This window comes from Zeus faber (genome assembly GCF_960531495.2).
Source record: "Zeus faber genome assembly, chromosome: 5".
Taxonomy (NCBI): domain Eukaryota; kingdom Metazoa; phylum Chordata; class Actinopteri; order Zeiformes; family Zeidae; genus Zeus; species Zeus faber.
Genome location: NC_137192.1, coordinates 1,925,004 through 1,947,934, shown reverse-complemented (window position 1 = coordinate 1,947,934; position 22,931 = coordinate 1,925,004). Strand labels below are relative to the sequence as shown.

The 22,931-nt window shown below is 44.2% G+C and overlaps 1 protein-coding gene across 1 annotated transcript in view; it reads left to right on the top strand.

Moving 5' to 3' along the window:
- pik3c2b (phosphatidylinositol-4-phosphate 3-kinase, catalytic subunit type 2 beta) overlaps nt 1–22,931 on the top strand; it is a 107,845-nt gene that overhangs the window by 50,754 nt on the left and 34,160 nt on the right. The window contains exons 12-19 of the mRNA XM_080000177.1: nt 1,782–1,904; nt 7,712–7,876; nt 8,344–8,455; nt 9,190–9,332; nt 14,018–14,206; nt 14,745–14,838; nt 15,377–15,471; nt 20,922–21,102. Of these exons, the coding sequence (XP_079856303.1) occupies nt 1,782–1,904; nt 7,712–7,876; nt 8,344–8,455; nt 9,190–9,332; nt 14,018–14,206; nt 14,745–14,838; nt 15,377–15,471; nt 20,922–21,102 (1,102 nt within the window). The remainder of the gene's footprint in view (nt 1–1,781; nt 1,905–7,711; nt 7,877–8,343; nt 8,456–9,189; nt 9,333–14,017; nt 14,207–14,744; nt 14,839–15,376; nt 15,472–20,921; nt 21,103–22,931) is intronic.

Sequence of the window (22,931 nt, the reverse complement as noted above, 5' to 3'; positions counted from 1 at the left end):
GTGCAGTACCCGGGAGACCGCATCATCCGTGGATCTGTTCTGCCGGTACGCGAACTGCAACGGGTCCAAGGTGCGTGGGAGGGAGGCGCAGATATAATCCTTGATCAGCCTCTGTACTGTATGTAGCATACTGTACCGCATACTGCGTCACTGTTCTGGGTTGTTCGGTGTTACCGTATTTCTGCACCGTACTGTTGTATACTGTTCTGTATTAACCCACAAACACCACCTCATTTTTATTCACATGCCACTATAATGCACATATCTGTATTTACATAATTGCCTATCCCATATACATACATTTATCCCATATACGCAAGCCTATTCCCTTTTTCTATTCCATTTTATTTTATTTTTATTTTATTCTATATATTTTTATTATATATGTATTCAACTTAGTGTATTACGTTTTAGGAATCAGTGGGTCTAGTAGAAATAAATTTTCTTTGGTAGCTACTGTGTTCTGTCCAGGACATATTGTGTGTAATCACCGGATGCGTTGCATTACATTTCACTGCATATATGTATGAAAGTATGTCTATGTATGTGAATAAACCTCTTGAATCTTGAATCTAGTATTGTAGGAAGTTTGTAGGGATACATAACTACACAAACAAATGACAAGTAGACAAAGATAAACACAGAACATTGCCGGATTACACATAAATAAAGTGAAAGACATTATAGAGTGAGTGATAGAAGTAAGGAGAGAGGGATTTGGGAGGTGAAATTATGAGAGATGTACGGAGGGGGAATTAGGAAGGTGAGATGAGAGTGAGCGATATTTCAAATCCTGACATAGATAGCATGCCTATTCCTACATCTTGCAGTATATAATAACCAGAATTATAAGAATACATACATTATCAGAATAACCAGGGTGTGGTGGAGGAGTCTTGGTATAACAGGCTGTTTATATATAATTCATCAACAACCATCGATACGCGTTTAACCTTCTGCCGGTTCTCCATCAGGACAGGATACAGCACCTTCCTTCGGTTGTTGATCTCTCGGAGGAATTGATTGTTCAAACCCAGCGTGGTTCCTTTCAGTTCCCGTCCTTTGCTTTAACCAGCTCCTTGTGCTTGACGTGTTCAAATTTAGCGATGATGGAGCAGGGACGGTTCCCCATGCGGTGTCCCAGTTGATGAACTCGGTGAAAGGTGATCTGCTTCACGGTGTCCGTCGGGAGTTTCAGGGTGGTGCGGAGAAAGTCTTTCACCATATTTTCTGGGGACTCTGTGTTGTTCTCTGGGATCCCAGAAAAGATGAGGTTGTCCCGCATACTTCTAGATTGAATATCCAGGATGGTCTCTTTCATTATTTTATTTTCTTTTTTTACAACTTCCATCTCTGCTGTGAGACGCTTCACAGAGGTTTTTAGATCCACGTTGTCTTTTTGCATCTCGCCAACCGTGCGGGGCAGGAAATCAAGATTGGCTTTGATCTCGGTAATGTCTCTGAGAAGTGGACTGAGCATGTCCAGCTTCTTGTAAATCGCATCCAAGACACTAACCTCTACGGCACCCGGTATGAGATCCTCAGTGTACATGTGTCATTCCTTTTGGTTAGGTATCTAAACTTTTGTAGACCTTTATATTACAGCACAGGGTTGATTCAGCTTAAGTTGGTCATCCATCGAAGTTCATTGCTTATTCTGCTACATTAACCAGCGTAAATTATAAATAAAGGATCCAAAAGGAAAAACAATAGGTCTGGTGTGCTCAACATTGTGTACAAGAGTTGACCAGAGTTGACCCTGCTAACTTTTCCGATTTCAGCTACGAGGGCTTCTTCCTTTCATGTTCCCTGAGCCATGGTGGGGTGGAGCTGTGTGCCCCCCAGCACACCAGCAAACAGTCCTTCAGCAAGTACCTCTTCCACCTGGTGGTCTGGGACCAGAGGTAAGAACCTGCTCTGCGGCCCTTTGGGAATCTATGTTTTGTGATGATGGCGTCATTGTGGTGATTAGACAATTCGTAGTGGACGGCCATATTTCTCATCTGCTTGATTTCTTTTTTCATAGTTTTTTTTTTTTTTTTTCACAATTTTTTCGGGTATGGCTTCAAATTGAGGGATGCAGTTTTGTCCGTTTTAAGCAATTATTCATTTTCATCAACTTTCAAGGCTCCAGGCTCTGGTCACACCAGGAATAGGCAGTGCAAGATATTGTTGTGTTGTAATGAGAGACCGTCAAATTTAAAGGGGACACACTTTCTTTCCTCTAAACCTCAGTGATGCCATAGGACATTAAGACAACAGACGTCCAAGATCAAGACAATTACCAGACGCCACAGAGAAAAGAGTAGAGCAGACGCATTTGACTCTTTTCTTTTATTTTTTTTTCTTAACCTGTGCTCTGGGCCTACAACACAGAGTATTTGTATGCCATTGCATTCAGGACAGAGTTAGTCTGCAAGTGGAGTTCAAGTTCTCAACCTGCAATGCAACTCTTTATCAATTCTTAAATCATCAAGAACTTCTGCAATAACTCTGTCCTGTGGATGACCAGTAGAATGACAAGAGCACAGTTTTTGGTTATGGAGAACCACCACCAACCCCCCTCTTTGGAGAACTGTTTATCATGTTTGGGTCTATAAACAACCGATCACTACTCCAAGAGGGGGAGAATCACCATGGTGAGACAAATAAACATAGAAACAAACAACATTTACACAAAAACATGAACATTGGAAAATAACATGTATTGAAAACAGTAAATTAGGTCCAGGAAAACTGGAACTACAACTGATCACGTGGCCTCTTCCTGTCATAATTATAGCAGCAAATGAGGGAGGAGAGGAATGCAACCAGGAGGGTGGGTGCACTTGAGGTGTGTGTGTGTGTGTGTGTGTGTGTGTGTGTGTGTGTGTGTGTGTGTGTGTGTGTGTGTGTGTGTGTGTGTGTGTGTGTGTGTGTGTGTGTGTGTGTGTGTGTGTGAGCAGAAGCAAAGGCCAACAGCCGCCCCCAACCCACACCAACAACGGCAAGCAGTCCCCCCAGGGGCCCCGGAAGGCACCTGGTGGCGCTCTCCGCAAGGTCGCAGCACATCCCAAGCCACCAGCCGTAAGCCATCAGGACTCCAGCCAGGCACGTGGGGCGGGAGGGGTTTGGCACTGGGAGAGTTAGGCGAGTCGCGACTGGATCGATCCGGGGGCGCAGCAGGCCGGGGAGCAACCACGCAGACCCCCTCCCCCCAGACCCAACCGCGCCCCAGTGCGCCCACCTCCCCTACCTGGTGGCAGACAACCTTCAGCGATCAGCCAAGGGCGCAGAGCTTCCGCCATGCGCCTCCGCCATGTCGGGCAGCATCAGGCTCCTGGTCAGCGCCGAGCATGCAGACTACAGAACAGAGGGCGACAGACAGCACCCCCACACACAGTCCCCAGCGACCAGCGCCCCGCACACCGATAGCGTCGGAGGGCAGGTACCCTGGCAGCCCCGTGTGATGACAGGAGTCCGCCCCCCACAAAGGAGGCCACATGGTGGACCCTGCGCCTAGCACAGCCAGCCAGGTTCAGGACTCAGGGGGACAGGACCAGACGGAACACCTAACCAGCCCCGGCACGACGGGCCACCCCACCCCCCCCACCCCCTCCCCCCACGGGACACAGAAGGACTCACAAGCCCAGCCAACCCGCCCACGGGGCGGGCGACCCAAGCAGCGCACCAACCCGCCAACCACGGAGCCGAGACCCGAGCCAGCTACCCACACCCCCCGCCCCCAACCGGAGCCCCCGAACCCACAACCACGCCCCGAACCAACATACGGAGCACGTCCGTCCGTACCCCCCCCCCCCCCCCCCCCCGGAGACAGGCCAGCTCAACTCAGGTACAGGAGCGGGCGCCACCACCCAGACCACCCAACACCCCCGTGGGGCCCCGGGATCCCCCAAGAACACAGGCCCACGCACCAAGGATGTCCAGGCGTCCATCCAACCGTGGAGCCCCGGCATACCAGGAGGACCCCTACATGCCCCAAAGCACAACGACATTGCACCAACTAAGGACGACTCAAGTATTAAATGATGGAGTTATGTCAGTGATAAAAGTAGTCCATATTTCATTAAATGACTCAACATTGTTTTGGGATATTGCCAATAGTTTTTTCCATTGAGATGTAATCTATTAATAACTGCAACCATTGGGATGTGGTGAGATTAACTCTCTTTTTCCAATTGAGTAATATTGTTTTCTTGGCAATTGTTAAGGCGATCAAAATGGGTTGGTGGTCTTTCAGTGGTGGGTTGACTGAGGAGAGGTTACTGAGAAGACATATAGACGGGGAGAATGCTGCGACCCATTTGGGTTGATAGCTTCTTGATGATGTTGGTCCAGAATGCTAGGATAGGTGGGCAGAGCCAGAAGGCATGAAAGTAGTCATCTCTGGTATCAAGGGAACAGTGAGAGCAAATGTCTTCATCCACAAAACCCATTTTGAACATTTTGTGTTCCGTGATATGGGCTCTGTGCAAAATCTTATATTGGATGAATTGCATTTTGGAGTTGCGGGTCATAGAAAAGGTGTTGTTGCAAATAAGCTTACACAGGTTGATATCGGTGAGAACAGCAAGGTCTCCCAAGGTTTCCCATTTCATTGTAGGTAAAGATAAGGTGTCGTCTGTTTTTAATAAAAGTTTGTCTATTCTGGAAAAGGGATTTTTCAAGGGACCGATATGAGTGAGATGTTAAATAATTTCAGGTGGTTGTAGGATGTTGTTCGTCAATTTGATTTTAACTTTTAGAGACTGCTGTAATTGAAGGAATTGAAGGAAGCCATGGCCACCGCTATTATACCTTTGGGTTAAGGTTAGGGAGGATATACTGTAAGTGAATTGTTTTCAACAATGTGTTCCAGATGAGTAATTCCTTGTCTTTTCCAAGACCTAAAGATTATTGATCTGTTTTTAACCAAGAAATCTGGGTTGTGCCAGATTGGCGTGAATTTGTTTAGAGATAGCGCGTGACCACTGAGTTTGAGGAATTTCCACCAGGCTGACAAATTTGGTGTGATAAATGTGTTTTTAAAGCAATTATGTTTCCTTATAGATTCAGTAAGGAATGGGGGATCGGATAATGATAACTCCTGACATCCAGGGGGTGGTACCTCAGGAGGTAGAGCTGGTCGTCTAGTAATCTAAAGGTTGCTGGTTCGATCCCAGGCTCCTCCTGCTAGCATGCTGTAGTGCCCTTGAGCAAGACACTTAACCCCTAATTGCTCCTGATGGCTGCGTCCGTCGGTGTTTGAATAATTGTAAGGCCAGGTCTCGCCATCCATGGGCCAATTGTTGCTCTGGTTGTAACCATTTAATTATAAATTGAAGATGGTTTGCTAGATAGTAGTATCTAAATATTGGGGCTGCTAGGCCTCCACAGTCTTTGTTTTTCTGTAGTGTTGCTCGTTTAATTCTCGGTTTCTTGTATTTCCAATAAAATTTGTTTCTGATTGAGTCTGGAGTATTAAACCAGTGTACTGTTGGTTGCACTGGGGTCATTGAAAATATATCGTTTATTTTTGGAAGCATATTCATTTTCACTGCTGCTATCCTCCCAATTTGTGAGATGGGTAGGTTGTTCCATCGAATGAGGTCTTCTTCAATGGATTTGAGCAGTGGAGTGAAGTTAAGGGTAAACAAATCTGATAGATTGGAGGAGATATCAATACCAAGGTATCTAACATTGCCCGTTGTGATGGTTAAGTGAAGTTTCTGGGTTGCAGCATTACAGTCTCCCCCAGTGAGTGGTAAGACTGTGGTTTTAGTCCAATTTATTAAATAGTCTGACATAGCTGAGAATTTAGATATAAGATTAAACACCTCCGGTAGGGATGATATTGGGTTCCTTATGTACAACAGGATATCGTCTGCATACAAACTGATTTTGTGAACAGAGTTTCCTGTTTGTATGCCTACAATATTCCTGTTTTGATGGATAGCCGCCGCGAGGGGTTCAATAAAGATGGCAAATAGTAAAGGGGAGAGCGGACATCCTTGTCTTGTGCAGCGTTGTAGAGTGAAAAGCTCTGAAGTGTAACCATTGGTGATGACAGAAGCAGAGGGAGAGGTGTAGAGGATTCTGATCCATTGAATGAGGGACTCTCCAAAGCCAAATTTATTGAGGATTGAAAAGAGATATGTCCAATTAACTCAAATGCTTTTTCGGCGTCCAAAGAGGCAATAATAGTATTAAAGTTGTTCCTTTGAGATATTCTGATCAGATTGTATAAACGATGCATATTGCTGGATGAGTGTCTGCCTTTGACAAAGCCTGTTTGGTCTGGGTGAATTATAAATGGAATTACTTTTTCAATTCTGTTGGTTAGTGTTTTTCTTATAATCTTAAGGTCTCAATTAATAAGGCTTATGGGTCTGTAACTGGAGGGGAGAGTTGGGTCCTTAATGGGTTTGAGCAAAACCAAAATCAGAGCAGTTTTCATGGGCGGAGGCATGGTGAAGGTTGACTTGACCTCTGTAACCATTCTGATGAATAATGGGGAGATAAGTGACCAGGAGTGTTTATAAAATTCCACTGGGTAGCCATCTGATCCAGGTGATTTATTGTTGGGCATAGAGAAGAGGGGCTTTCCTGAAGTGTTGAAGTCTCCTCCCAATATGATAATTGATTCATAAAATTCTAAGAGTTTTGAAAATATCTTGTTAAAGAAATTTGGGTCATCCTCATTGGGGCCATAAATATTAGCTATGGTTAATTTGATGTTACCTAAAATCCCATTAATCATTATGTAACGCCCTTCTGGGTCTGATATTGTGTTTTATTTTTTTTTGATATGGGATACTTTTATTGTTCAATATAGATATACCTCGGTTTTTTTTTGTTTAGTTTAGTGTATATATAAATATTTTTTGCAATTCGCTTTGTTATTTTGTCTGCCATGGCGCTGCCATGTTGGGTCTCCACTCACTACTCACTTGCGCTTCCGTCTTCTCGCAAGATCACAGCATGCTCCCAGCTTACAGCCAGCCTCCACCTTTACCTCCTTTTCCAATTTTTATTATAAAATTGGTGGCGAACAAAACTATAAATATGAATTATAAGTCCTCATCACCCTACACCGTCTTAGGAAAACTCTGATATTTTTAACATAAGCCTTAGTTTTGATCATTGGGAGTCAACCAGAGTTGATCCAAACCGGGGCAATCGCGACTGTTCTTCGGGCCACTGCGATTGCCCTATTGCGTGGCAGTCGACCGAAGCTATTACGCGGTAGCGGTGTTTAAACTATGTAGTTGGTAACTGGTGTTAAAGCTATACAATTTGGCATGCTACGTAGCTTGCTAACTATGAACAGTTAAACAAATATAAAGAACAATAAATACTCCCATTTACGTCTGCCTCAAGACTCCAACCATTTACCGTTGCATTTACTTTGTGTGACAATTTTTTTTCTGCCTGTGCAAAATTTTGTTAAATAGGACAGTAGACTGTTGAAATGATGGCTTGCTCTTTTTTGTACCCGCCAATGCTCCGCCCCTTCAACAGTCACTTTGTTATTGGTTGACTTCGCTACCAGAAGCGAAATCCTCTGATGGCAACAATTGCATTGAAATGAATTGAGCTTGGTGAAAGAATTGCACCACCACAAATGCTTGCATGACTGGAGCAACAGAATTATAGTCATACTAACCTACTTCAGGCACTCCATATCATTCCTTCAAACTGCCTTTCTTTCTCCCTCCATTCCCACCACCAGGGTGTGTTTTCCCGTGCAGATTAACCAACTCCCCAGGGAGTCCCAGCTGACGGTGACCCTACATGCTACTGCTCTGCCGCCCCCTGGGGGGGCGGAGGAGAAGGGCAGACAGAGGCGGATCGAGGCACTGGGCTGGGTGACCCTGCCTCTATTTAACTTCAGACAGTGAGTCCGCCGAGTCACCACTACTCGTTTCTTTGATAAGTAATGGATTTCAGCGCTGAAATGTCAGTAATGCCAGCACACCCAATCACCATAAGCTTAAAACATTTCTTTACAACTGTTCAGCCGCTTTGTTGACCGTATGACTACAGCATTTTGACTACAGGTCTGTTGAGACAGTCCCTTATTTAAATATAAGGTTAGGGTTAAAAATTCCCGATTATTTATACTAGCTTACACCCTAATTTTGGAGAGATTCTTCGTGCCCCTTATCACCAATCCTCATCATCCCAGCCTTTTAAATCTGTTGTGTATAAACATCCCGATGATCCCCAACATTGTGTGTGTGTGTGTGTGTGTGTGTGTGTGTGTGTGTGTGTGTGTGTGTGTGTGTGTGTGTGTGTGTGTGTGTGTGTGTGTGTGTGTGTGTGTGTGTGTGTGTGTGTGTGTGTGTGTGTGTGTTCTGGTAGCATCCTGACATGCGGCAGGAAGCTGCTGGGTTTGTGGCCTTCTACCCCAGGAAGTGGAAATGCCCTTTCCAGCTCTCCCAATTTCAGCCAACCCGACAGCGTAATCCTTCAGGTGATACACACAAAGTATCTAATGATTGAAATCTCCCAAGTTTACCATCGGGCCATGCAACAAGCTGTCATTCAAAGTCACTTTCAGAGACGTTGGCATCTTGGTAACGCTAACAGGCACTAAGTTTGTGTCTAACAAGACTAGATTGTTGACTAGATCTCTGGGGAGTCATCAATATCTAAAATCATCATATACAAACAGTATATCACCATTCCCATTCATTTGATCCAGATTGAGATCGTTTGATTGAGACCTGAACCACTGCAGTGAACGCTTAATCTTGACACCTAGTCTTGATCGAAGCAAGTGACAATCTGATAAATTAATGAATTAATCCACGAAATTAAATTAAATTAATTAAATTAATTTGATTTTATTTGATCTGGCTAACAATAATTGTATCGTGGTGTCTTTTTTTCTTCTAACTCTATTATGGTGTTACGTATGGGATGTTTTTGATATGGGGTCAAGACACGAGACACCCCAAAAAATATTAATGGACATACACAACGCGGTCCACTAGAAATTCACCCGCAACCCACTTTTGGACCGGGATCCATCAGTTGAGGAAAAACCATTGCAAATGGAATTTTAGGAATCCTTTGGAATCCATCCTACACAGATGATATACTGTACAGTATATGGCCATTTTCAACTAGTTTTAACTGAAAAGATATTCATGTTCCAATATTGACGATATTCCGACTAACTAATCTGACGCCTCCACCCTCCAGGTGGATTTCCCTACCTCGGCTTTCGAAGTGCGCTTCAGTACTCCTGCGCCAGCCGACTTCTGTCCCCAGTATGAGTTCTCCAGGCTGGACACCGTCAGCCACATCCAGCTGCAAGACGTCCTGCAGAAGAAGTCCCCCTTCTGGTCAGATGCGCGCGCGCGCACACACACACACACACACACACACACACACACACACACACACACACACACACACACACACACACACACACACACCGCACATCAACACATCAGTGTTTTCCCATTTAAAATAGAAGACAAATTGTATTAATACGGAAAATGTAGTTGATTGGTGTGATTATTATTATCAAAGTGTGCCAAAGAGGAGTTCAAAGAGAGAAAGTCCCGTGGAAGCCTAGGGAACCTCCTGCACCACAAACAACAGGAGGTCCAACCACTTGTCCCAGTTACGGCTATCGTTGTGAACGAACTTCTATTTTATGGTTTTCAGCGTTTTATTTAAGCACTCCACTAGACTGTCGGTCTGGGGGTGGTAAACGCTGGTCCGAATTGAGTGGATGCCCAGTAACTCGTAAAGTTCCCGAAGTGTACGTTTCAAAGGGAAGTGCCCTGGTCGTTTAGGATTTCCTTCGGAATCCCGACTCGGGAGATAACCTTAAACAGCGCCTGCGCCACACTTTTGGCTGCTTCGGGGTACTGGGTTGCATAATCCACTAGGACGAACACAAAACGGTACCCGCAAACACTGCGGTCTAATGGCCCGATGTGCTTCATACAGAGTTTTTCTAACGGCACCTCCCCTAGTTGCAGGGGCCTCAACGGCGCTCTTGGCTGGAGGGTTGACCAGTTGGGACTCAGGACACACGGCGTACCAGTTGTGTATATCTGCCCATATGCCTGGCTTATAGAAGCCAGCCATTATCCGCTGCAGTGTTTTATCGTATCTGAGGTGACTGGCCGCCTGTTTATGGTGAGTTGGCTTCTGGGCGCACCATTACGGCATCGATTTTCACTACCCCCTCAAAGGCCCTGCGTAGGATATTTTCCCGTCACTGTTCCAGCGGCAAATCGTCCATGGGGAAGGCCAATGGGACTGGGGATGATCCTCCTTGGGATTTCCCCACTCCAGGACCCTTCACGCCCGCCAACGATGACTCGGCATTGCCGCCCACAGTGCCCACACCTCTGCCCAGGCATCTGTGTAGGGCCCTGGTTTCCCGCAGGGCTCTTGGGGTCGGACGAAGCGCCCCCAGGACATTCTCTTTTGGGGCGTCAGGACAGGCTGGGGATCCAGGGAAGCCCGCGTGGGTGCTGGGGCTTGGCGCGGGGCTGGTCCTCCGCCTGGCTGCCAGTTGGAGGTGGCGGGCCAGCTGTTGGTCGCGGCGTGCTCTGGCACCTATGGTGCTTGTACCTCCTGTAGACAATGCTGTGGCCGCGGTGCAGGGCGGGGACTGGTCCAGTCTTCCCGGGAGACACAGGAGAGGGAAACGCTGCGCCAGGGGACGGGAAATTTACAGTCTGCGGCAGGTCTGTCCGTTCTCCTGGGACCTCACACTGCAGACGCACGCTACTGCCTGATGTTGGAATCCACAGTTTACATATCACACATACTCACAGAACAGAAATGGGACATGTGTGACAGTCATTAGCTCACAGGCTGATGTATTGTCTGCTAATGCTAAGGGAAAGCATGAGCTTTTAGCTTCCCTCTGGATAACAGTCAGGATTAATGAATTGGCTCGTAGACATCATCCAACACTTAGACATCTGGGAGCAAACATCTGGAAGAGATACTGTTTTTCCACTGAGCCAAAAACCCGGTAACACCCACTAACTTCTGCCATTTGTCATTAGTTACACCCGGGTTTCATTCCAGGGACAAAGACACTCCCCGTCGGGTCCGAGCCACTCCAGCACCACCCCAAGCCTGTCTCTGAACCGGAGTAGCGTCTCCGCTCCCTGCCACCGAGGGAGCGCATGATGCCGATCCTTTGCAGGTGCATGGATACTCCATGCTTCTACTATTTTTTTGGCCCTTTTCTGAAAAAAAGAAAGGCATACTTGTCTACAGGCAATGGGAAAGGCAGCAATCGCCTATTTTTAGCTGTTAGTCTACCCATGTTCCGGGGTAGACTAACCAGGTATACATGCAGATTTTGGTGTAAACCGGTGTGAAAGTCCGTGGTGGTTGGTCACTAGGTGATTTTACCCTGGCAGCCCCCTCCCATGATTAAATCCCCTGCACTCTACTCCAGTCCTCCTCCCACTTCCCCGTTTTTCCTCTTTTGTGTGTGCGTGCACGCAGTGGATGTCATTTTCAGTGTCGATGAGGCCCCATGGGTGGCCACAAGGGGAAACTATCATTTTTTTTTTTTCCCCTCTTTTTGGTTGTTAAAAAAGTTATAAAATAAAAAAAAAAAGGATTATTCAATTCAAAACATAACATGATACAAAAGTCCATAATAATCCATAACTCAGCTTTTGAATTTTGGAAAGTGTACTCCTCTCCTTTCGCAGGAGCTAGGCTAGCTGTGTTGAGCTAACACTTTTGGAATGTAGCCTGACCCTAGCTTGGGACTGGACACCCAGGTATGACATTTGTAATGATGTCCTCTTCTGACCTTAACTAAAATAAGAAAAAAAGTGTGGGGGTGATGTTTTAGTATCCCTTTACACTGCATTCCAAATTATTTTGCAAATTGGATTTAAGTGTCAAACATTAAAAAAAATAATTTTCAATTAAACTCATGGATGGTATTGTGTCTCAGAGCTTTTTGGATCACTGAAATCAATCTCAGACACCTGTGATAATTAGTTTGCCAGGTGAGCCCAATTCAAGGAAAACTACTTAAGAAGGATGTTCCACATTATTAAGCAGGTCACAGGTTTCAAGTGATATGGGAAGAATAAGGATTTCTCTGCTGCCGAAAAGCGTCAAATAGTGCAATGCCTTGGACAAGATATAAAAACATTAGATATTTCTCAAAAACTTAAGCGATCATCGTACTCTGAAGAGATTTGTGGCTGATTCAGGCAACAGATGGGTTTGTGCATAAGGCATAAGGCATAATGAGGAAGGTTTCTGCCAGACAAATTCATCAGCAGCTGCTAAAATGCCATTACAAAGCAGCAAACAGGTATTTGAAGCTGCTGGTGCATCTGGAGTCCCGCGAACCTCAAGGTGTAGGATCCTGCAGTTGTGCATAAACCTACTATTGGGCCACCCCTAACCAATGCTCACAAGCAGAAACGGTTGCAGTGGGCCCAGAAATACATGAAGACTCATTTTCAAAGTCTTGTTTACTGATGAGTGCCGTGCAACCCTGGATGGTGCAGATGTATGGAGTAGTGGATGGTTGGTGGATGGCCACCATGTCCCAACAAGGCTGCAACGTCCGCAAGGAGGTGGCGGAGTCATGTTTTGGACCGGAATCATGGGGAGAGAGCTAAGGCCCCTCTAGGGTCCCTGAAGGTGTGAAAATGACCTCGGCAAAGAATATAGAGTTTCTGACTGACCACTTTCTTCCATGGACAAAGTCATCTTCATGCATGACAATGCACCATCTCATGCTGCAAAAAATACTTCTGCGTCCTTGGCTGCTATGGGCATAAAAGGAGAGAAACTCATGGTGTGGCCCCCATCCTCCTTTGACCTCAACACTATTGAGAACCTTTGGAGCATCCTCAAGCAAAATATCTATGAGGGTGGGAGGCAGTTTGCATCAAAACAGCAGCTCTGGGAGGCTGTTCTGACATCCTGCAAAGAAATTCAAGCAGAAACTCTCCAAAAACTCACAAGTTCAATGGCTGCAAGAATTGTGAAGGTCCTATGTTAACATGTAACTTGGCCAGTTAAGATGTTTTTGATTGAAATAGCTTTTGATTTCAGTAAATATGACCTCCCAATGCTGCACATTCAGCAAACAAACCATTTCAAGTTCTTTACAACCTATAAAATGTTTTGAAACTCTGTTGTGCATAATAATTTGGAACAGTGCATTTTGAGTTTTTTATTTTTGAAAAAAATACTGTTATCATTGGGAGTTTTGTTCAATAACATTTGAATTATACCCCAACGGTTGATGACTTGAAAAATATACTGACTGTCATTTGCATCGACTATTTAGGAAAATCAGAGAAAAATATAATCTGCATAATAATTGGGAACCCAGTGTAATTCATAGTAGTGGCCTATGCGACTTTGGCCTAATATCTATTGTATGTGTCATTATAACTATGGCCTCAAACAGGAAAAATGGGCTTGTGTTGGTTTATATAAAATGACTCAGACTCCAGAGAGAATTCGCTTCTGTCTCGTGGGAAAAACACACATCATACTGAAACACTGACAGACACTGTGTTGATCTCGCAGCTGTGCGTGTAGGTGAACAGAGCAATGGATGGATGGATTGATAGATAAACAGATGCAGGACAACGTGCAAGTCAAATGTAAATTCCAGATTACTGTGAAGCAGGAATCCTTTCGGGGTCCAAATAATGCAGGATGCAGTGGTGACGGGCCCGCTGCAATTCTTCCGTCTAGTGCTACCAATGTTTGGGTGAATATGCCAATGGGAGATTGTCGCTGAGCCCGTTGGTTTAGAATTGGACGGCAGTTGATATTCTTTTCAAACTACACGTGCGGTCTTGCACTTTCTTCACAAAACACTTTGAAATACAGAAGCTGAACGTCCTCACAGAAAAAAAAGTAAAGGAAAATGCTTATTACCTATTGTCATTTGAGATAACGGTGCTAAATGCAATGTCAAATAACTAGGTAGAAGCGAAACTTGATTACCACCAGCTTACATCTATCTCTTGGTCCCCCATTTCTGCTTCTTTCTCAGGTTGACGATGGAGGACAAGCGTCTCTTGTGGGAGAAGAGGGCTTTCTGCCAAGCAGAGAGTGGGGCCCTGCCTCTGGTCCTGGCCAGTGCCCCCCGCTGGGAGTGGGCCTGCCTGCCCGACATCTACGCCCTGATGAAGCAGTGGACCTGCCTCACTCACCAGGACGCGCTCGGACTCCTGCACGCCTCGTAAGGCCAGTGGGGGATTTGCGGGGGGGTGCATGGGGGAGGTTTCCGCAACCCCTTGAAAAGTCTTCAGTCAGCCAGGACCAGTGTATTACATCCAGGGCGAGCAATTCAGTTATGTTATGGATTAGTACAAGTACGCCTCACTTAACGACCTACCTGTTTAATGAATGTTCAGACTTACAACCAGTTCTCTGACCAGCCTGTATTGTATGCTGCGTACAAAACCGTGGTGTGCATGCTGCGAGTGTGGCATCTCAGCATCAAGCATCTCATCACGCATCACCGTTCTCAGTCTGGCTCTTTCCCACAGTCTGTCAGTATTCACTACACTAGCGTTCGCAATCGCCACGCCCCATTACCGTGAAATAACACAGGTCCTTGCTTATGGACCAATTCGCTTAACAACTTGGTCCTAGGAACAGAACTCGGTTGTTAAGTGAGGAGTACCTGTATAGTGATAGTAATAGACCCTCTCATGTCTGTGGATGTCTCAAATAGGATTCAGGTAAAAAAAAAAAAGTGTGCGTGCGCTCTCCAGGTTTCCAGACCAGGAGTTGAGGAGGACAGCTGTTCAGTGGATGGACTCGATCTCTGACCCTGAGCTGCTGGACTTTCTCCCTCAGCTAGTCCAGGTAAAATCTGGCAACATTTTGGTGCATTTACATGACATATGCTTAAGGGATAGGTTTGCCAACCCAGGCTTTAATTTAAATGTTGGTTCCCTTCATTTTATAGCCAATCATCCCATTATCGGATATGGATATAGTCACAAAAGATGTACAGTAGTTCACCCTTAGAACTATACCGCCTAAGTTGGTAATTGGAAGAAGAGAACATCTCAAAACAAGTATGAATTTAATGTTGAGCTGTTTGGAATGGAATTTATATTCTCCATGGCTCCACTCATGGTATAGTGTTCAGCTTTCTCTTTCAATTGGCCAAATCATCACGTAGAATCAGGGCCAAATTAGGTTGTAGTCTTGGATTTTTGGCCGTTATTTCCCTCGCTCACTGAATCAGATCTACAGCTCTATATCCTTTGTCACACATTGGTAATTCTGAAATTATTCATTTCTGAAATTTTTAATTTGTTAGTCTCAAAAACATTTGTGAAGATTTTCCTACAAGCTGGAAATCTCAGTTTTGACGTACGCCACTGGTCTCCACCAGGCGCTGAAGTACGAGTGCTACCTGGACAGCTCGCTTGTGCGTTTCCTGCTGCGTAGGGCCATCGGGGAGGTGCGCATAGCACACTACCTCTTCTGGTGAGCAGCACCTTTTTTCCTACAAATGAAATGAATTAGCAATACACACAAATAATACACATGCAGTCAGGTATTTTTAGATTTATAATGAAATGTTACAATGATGATATGGTGAAGATGGCGATATCATATTATCATAATGGTTTGTTGCCGTACCACTTTACCTCATGCTATAATCAGTCATTCAAAAATAAGGAAATGTACACCCTCCCTTCACTCTGTTTGCATCAACATGCCAAGACTGGCAAGGTAATGGTCTCAATGTGGTTTTTGCTTTCTTTTATAGGACATGTTGTAGAGCCTAGAGCAGGGTTGTCCAAACTTTTTTTTAAAGAGGGCCAGATTTGACAATGTGAAGAAGTTACATACAAATGCACTGTTCTATAACAATTTTATTTGCCTTGTCACAGTTATCATTTTTTTTTTAATTACAATGTAACCAAATCTAAGCCAATCGGGTGTGAACAAATCTAAAAACCAATTCTGTCTTCCTTTCACATCTGGAGTCAGACAACACAGAACAAACTGTATGGAATACCTTAAACTTCCATGAAGTTGATAAAAAGTCTAACCTCATGTTCATTTTAAACATGACTTATTATGAGTAATGCAAAGTCTGTTAACTTTTAAGTCTAAAACATGACTCTTGCTCCTGTCTTTCACAAGATCATCCGGAAAGTAATATTTTGTGTCACATCTATATGTACATAACATCTGCAGTTTTAGGCAAACCTTGTTCAAAAGTTGAATGCAATAAGTGTCAAAAGTCCAAGTGCATATATTTATAACTTTGCTTTTGCGTTTGAGTTTCACTGTTAATAGTGACAGATGTTACCATTTAAAACACTCAGAATTTCAGATTTACCAAGAAACAGGTTTCTTACTGAGACTAATGAGAAGAGTGATACTGAGATCTGGATTTCAGTAGACAGGCCAGGTCTTGTTTGAGGGCAATGGTTGAGATGCGTAAAATGTCATGTAGGTGGAAGTCCATTAGTCTTGACCTCAAGTAGTTCTTGTTTAAGTTCATGACAGAGAATGTCTGCTCTCACAAATTTGTGGAGCTGAATAAGCTCATAATTTTCTCTGCAATTGTTCGCATTTCTGGAAAGCTACCTTCATCCAGCTGCCGGTAAAAGTCAACAAGATAAAGCTGCTGGTGTCTGCTGCGCCACTTGTTGTCACACTGCAGCTCAATGAGCTGCAGCTGCAGATGTGGCGGAGCATCATCGGGGTCCACGGAGAAGGGAGAAGACAAAAGCAACATGTCCTTTTCAATAGCTGCAAAATCCGGAAAGCGTTCATTTAACTCCACAGAAAGAGATACGATAGCTGTTGCATCATTGTTTGCGCACTGATGTTTTCCTGTAGAAAACTGTCCATGACCTCTTGCAAAGATGGGAAATATGCAGTGCAGGGTTCCATTTGTGACAAGTGTCATCGGAAAAGTTGCAGCTTGTTTCCAAAGGCCTTAATGTGCGCATATAGTTGGCTCACCACTGCGTTTTGTCCTTGGAGGCTAACGTTCAGCGCATTCAGATGCTTTGTTATATCAACCAAAAAGGCCAAATCTGCCAGCCTATAGTATCTGACAGTTCTTGCATCGGTTGTGCCTTTTCAGCCAAAAAATGTCCAATTTCTTCTCTGAGAGAGAAAAATCGCTGCAGTGCGGACCCCTGGCAATGAGGGGTTGTTATATATCACAATGATGTGAGCCACCTCACATCATTGTGATATACTACATCTCCATAATCAGCCTGGATGTCAAGCAGGAACTGCTTAAAGTGGCAGTGGTTTAGGGCTTTAGAGCGAATATAATTGATTGCCTTTACCACAGGTTTCATAAAATGTCCAAATTTGAGATGTTTTACGCAGAGAGCCTGCTGGTGAATTATACAGTGGAGTTTAATAGCGTTACCTCCTTCTTCGCTGACTTTGTTGGAGATCAAGGTGGACAATCCACTTCGTTCACCAACCATGGCAGGCACACCATCGGTAATAATCCCACTAAATTAACTCCATGGTAGTTTCATATCAACAGCTGTATAAACAGAAATGAACAAATCTGTTCCTCTTGTTTGGCCTTTAAGGCTTTGGAGGTCAAGCAGCTCCTCCAGTTACGTTCATGTCATCGTCAACTCCTCTCAAAAGAATCAGTAGCTGTGCAGTGTCAGATGTATCTGTGCTTTCATCGCAGGCTACTGAGAAATAATCAAACATCACTCCCCTGTCCCCCAATTGTCTCTCACAGTGTTACGAGCCAGGCAAACGTTAGCAAATTCTTGCTTTTTCTTGAGGCAAATGTGCTCCACCATTTTCATGACGTCTTTGATAAATGTACCCTCTGTGAAAGGTTTGCCATGTTTGGCAATTAACATAGCCACTTCGTAGCTTGCTTTGGTGAGGCTTTCATTTGATTCACAGGCCCGTGTGAAGAGTCGTTGTTGTGAGGCCAAAGCAGCTTGGAGTTGCTTCACTTTTTCAGCGCGCTCACTCCCTGTTAGCTTGTCGTATGCGTTAGCATGTTTTGTCTGGTAGTGTCTCTTTACACTGAGTTCCTTAACCAAGGCAACTGTCTCTTGACAAATTAGGCAAACACAATTGCTTCGATTTTCAGTGAAAAAAAAATTGTAATCCCCATTTCTCCTGGAAGCGGCGGTCCTCACTGTCAACCTTCCTCCATTTATTTACAGGTGCCATGGCAGAAATTAACGAGCTTCACAGAAAAGTCACAGAGCGAGATAACTAGAGTGGTGCTGCCACCATGAGGTGAAAGGAGAAAGTGCATTTTGAACCTTTTATGATTGATTTATTCTGTTTGACAGTCATAAATAAGACATTATAAAACCGAAGCTGCGGGCCTTATGAAATCTGACCAGGGGCCGTGATTGGCTCCTGGGCCGGACTTTGGACATGCCTGGTCTAGAGTTTACTGGCGCCTGCTGGTGGGATTTGGAATTACACCTATTCGCCCGCTTTCATTCAGGTCGGTGTACTTCCACATTTCACAACTATACCTCTCTTTCCATCTCTCCTCATTTGGTTTTCTTCTATTCCCTTTGCCTCCTCTTTCATTTTCTCATATTTCGCTCCCCCACTCCTGCTCTCTTTGTTCTTTCCCAAATGTGGCTTTATTCAATCAGGTTGCTCAATGACAATGAGGTGTCTTTTAAATGAGAGACCTCGGAACATTACACTGGTTACCTGTTTGTTTTAGAGTGGATTTTAAGATTATTTCTTTAGTGTTTAAATACATCTCTGACATGCTTCTTGTGGGCAACTTGTGCCCAATTGGTCACTCAGGTCCTCTGGCACTGGAATAGTGGTCGCTCCGAGGGTGAGGACCAAGATATATATGGGGAGGCAGCTTTTAGTGTTTATGGTCCTGGTTTCTGGAACAGTCTACCAGGGGGCTCCTGGTAAGCACCATCAGTAGAACTCTTTAAAAATTATCTTAAAACACAACCTTTTAGCCTGGCTTTTACATAAGGAGTGATTCTGTCATCTGGGTGTATTTTATTTATATCTATATTCCTTGTGTTTTAATTTTACATAAGTTGTATCTACAGTATATGTTTGTATTGCTTTTTTTATTTATATTATTTATGATATTTATATTTTTCATTTTATATTAAATTTATTTGTATTACTTATTTTCTTACATTTTTTATTTTGTTAATTACCTGCGTAATCTGCGTATTTTATGTAAAGCACTTTGAATTGCATTTGCTCTATTAGGCTTGCGCCAATTGACTTCATCGATCGACGAAGGAAATTAATGACTGTGGTGTGGGGATGGTGTGCGTTGAGCCGCCACACCTGTCCTGGGTCTACGTAATTGGGGCCCAGGATCAGAGTGGCTGCATACTTGTTGCTCGTTGGTTAGTCTAACGAAGAGCAGGTAAAACCCCCATCCCCACACACGCTCAGGATAGAAGCCCTTGTCATGAGACGTGTTCATCTGCTCCTGGGCTTATTCCAGCTAGCCCACTCTCTACAATAAACTGTGTCTGAAACCCAGTTGTCCGTGTCTCTGTGCCTGAGGTTACTGAAAACGCCACTTGGATGGTGTGTTGTCGGCGAAACTGACACAATGACGGATGATTTTTTTTTTTTTTTATTAACCAGGAAAAATCCTGGTTGATAAATCCACATTGAAACGGTGTAAGTGCAGTTTACTGTGTTTGAGACATCATGAGATAATGAAATGGTTATCATATATTCTCCTCCTCCTCTCCTCCTGGCAGCACATTGAAGTGTCCTTGAGCAAGACACTGAAGCCCTAAATGCTCTTGATGAGCATGTGTGTGCCTTGCACGGTTGCCGCTGCCATTGATGTGTGAATCTGAGATATGAACTGTAAAGCGCTTTGAGTGGTTGCAAGACTAGAAAAGTGCTATATAAATGCAGTCCATTTACCATTTATGAATGCAGTCCATTTACCATTTACGTTATCTGCACATGGGAGCGAGTGTTAACAAACATTTAGGGCATTTACTCATTGGATGGATTATTACAGCAATTTGCCTGTCTGCTACCGCCCAGCGACAACATAAGGTGATGGTGAATTAAAGTTTACATATTAAATTTTGCAAATAAGTTGGATTTTGATATACAGTATATGTCCTTATTTTGCCTCTCCTGTGAAGGCGCTTTTCTTTAATATTAATTATTTATTATTTGAATATACAGAAAAGATGCTACATCACGATATATATCGTTATCGAGTTATGAAATTACCTATCGCAGGTAATTTCATAACATAACAATGAACTATTTTGTTCATAGTGTAAAATTGTTCTTGTATTGCATGTAATTAAAAAATACTGTGATGTTTTCCATCTCGTAATATGTGACTTAATGTGTTCTAACCCTTATGGTGAAGTGTATTGTACTGAATCAACTACGACCACAGAAATGGAATGTGACAACTTTGCCACATTACATAATGTTCTATGCACGCACACGTCCCCCTTCCATCTATCAGCGATGGCGATTGGGCGCACAATCAGACAAAATGTTGCATGATCGCCCAAGCCTATGCTCTATAAATAAGTTTGATATGATTTGTTTGAAGTTGTTTCCTCTAACGCTTGGCATGAGTGCATGATTAGAGAGGAACACATTAAAGGCCACCTCTGACCAATTTTACTTCCTGCTTTTTCTTCTCAGTTGAGCTTGAGATGTTTATAATTTGGCACTAAAATCAAAATGTACAGCGAAGACAGTGCAATTGATGTCCTACAGCATGAAATGCTCTACAGACAATAGACATTTTGCCCACTCAATATCCTTCTGTGAGAATTTGTTATGTCGGGCCACATATAGAATTGCAATAAGTGGTGACTGTTGCATCATAGCCTCTGTTTTATTATATGTCAGCACATTGTCAGGTTTGTCCTATTCCACTCCTCTGCATGAATCGTTTCTGTTCTCCTGTCCGCCCTCAGGCTCTTGAAGGATTCTCTCCAGGATCGCCAGTTCAGCGGCAGGTACCAGTACCTTCTGGCGGCTCTGCTATGCTGCGTGGGCAGGGGGCTCAGGGAGGAGTATGACCGACAGTGCTGGTTAGTGTGCATCCTGGCTAAGGTGGCCCAGAGAGTCCGGGACTCCATGCCCTCCAGCAGACAGGTGGGTAGGGAAACATCTCGGTATTTTATCTCAGTTTATGTCTATCTATCTATTAGGGTTGTAACTGTTCACAAAATTCACAGTTCAGTTCGATACGAATAATGGTGTTACAGTTCGGTACGTTTTTGATACAGCCAAAAAGTGGAAATGCCAGAGAAATACACTCACCAGCCACTTTATTAGGTAAACCTGTTAAATTGCTTGTTAACACAAATAGCTAATCAGGTCATCGTCATCATCACATGGCAGCAACTCATTGCCTTTAGGCATGTAGACATGGTGAGGATGACTTGCTGAAGTTCAAACCCAGCATCCGAATGGGGAAGAAAGGGGATTTAAGTGACTTTGAACGTGGCATCGTTGTTGGTGCCAGGCAGGCTGGTCTGTTTCAGAAACTGCTGACCTACTGGGATTTTCACGCACAACTGTCTAGTCCGAAAAAGAGGAACTATCCAGTTTGCGGCAGTTGTGTGGACGAAAATGCCTTGTTGATGTCAGAGGTCAGAGGAGAATGGGCAGGCTGGTTTGAGACGATAGAAAGGCAACAGTAACTCAAATAACCACTCGTTACAACCAAGGTATGCAGAATACCATCTCTGAACACACGAACATGTGGAACCTTGAAGCAGATGGGCTACAGCAGCAGAAGACCACACCGTGTGCCACTCCTGTTGGCTAAGAACAGGAAACTGAGGCTACAATTCGCACAGGCTCACCAAAAATGAACAATAGAAGATTGGAAAAACGTTGTCTGGTCTGATGTGTCTCGATTTCAGCTGTGACGTTTCAGATGGAAGGGTCAGAATTTGACGTCAACAATATGAAACCATGGATCCAACCTGCCTTGTATCAACAGTTCAGGCTGGTGATAGTGGTGTAGTGGTGTGGGGGGCACACTTTCTTTGCACACTTTGAGCCCCTTAGTACCAATTGACCATGGTTTAAATGCCACAACATACCTGAGTATTGTTGCTGACCATGTCCATCCCTTTATGAGCACAGTGTACCCATCTTCTGATGGCTACTTCCAGCAGGATAATGCACCATGTCACAAAGCTCAAATCATCTCTAACTGGTTTCTTGAACATGACAATGCGTTCACTGTACTCCAATGGCCTCCACAGTCACCAGATTTTAATCCAATAGAGCACCTTTGGGATGTGATGAAACAGGAGATTCGCATCATGGATGTTTAGCCGACAAATCTGCAGCAACTGCGTGATGCTATCATGTCAATATGGACCAAAATCTCTGAGGAATGTTTCCAACACCTTGTTGAACCTATGCCACGAAGAGTTCTGAAGGCAAAAGGGTCCAACCCGGTACTAACAAGGTGTACCTAATAAAGTGGCTAGTGAGGTTATATTAATATTTATAAATTTATAAATAATTTATTAAAACTAACATCATAAAATATGATCTTTTTTGACTTCAAACAATGATGGAGCTATACCTGACCCTAAATTTAAAAATAAAATTTTAAATGTGGTATTATCATCATCATCAGGTCTCTTGCTTGGCGACGGGGGCGACACCATGGGTAGAGCCAATCAGTTTCACCAATCTTCTCCATTTGGGTCGGTCCAGTGCTAGGGACTCGGCTTCAACAAGCGACAGGTCCATTTGGTGTAGGTCCCTAGTGACGGCATCAATCCATCGGGTGCGGGGGGCACCGCGGGGGCGTTTCCAGCCGGCAGCTTTGGGTTGGAAGTGGAGGATAGCGTGAGTAGGGTGATCCGAGGGGAGCCTTTTGACATAACCATACCAGTGCATCCGATGCTGTGCTGCCAGGTGGGATGTAGGGGGCTGTTAGGTGGGTTCCCGCAGCA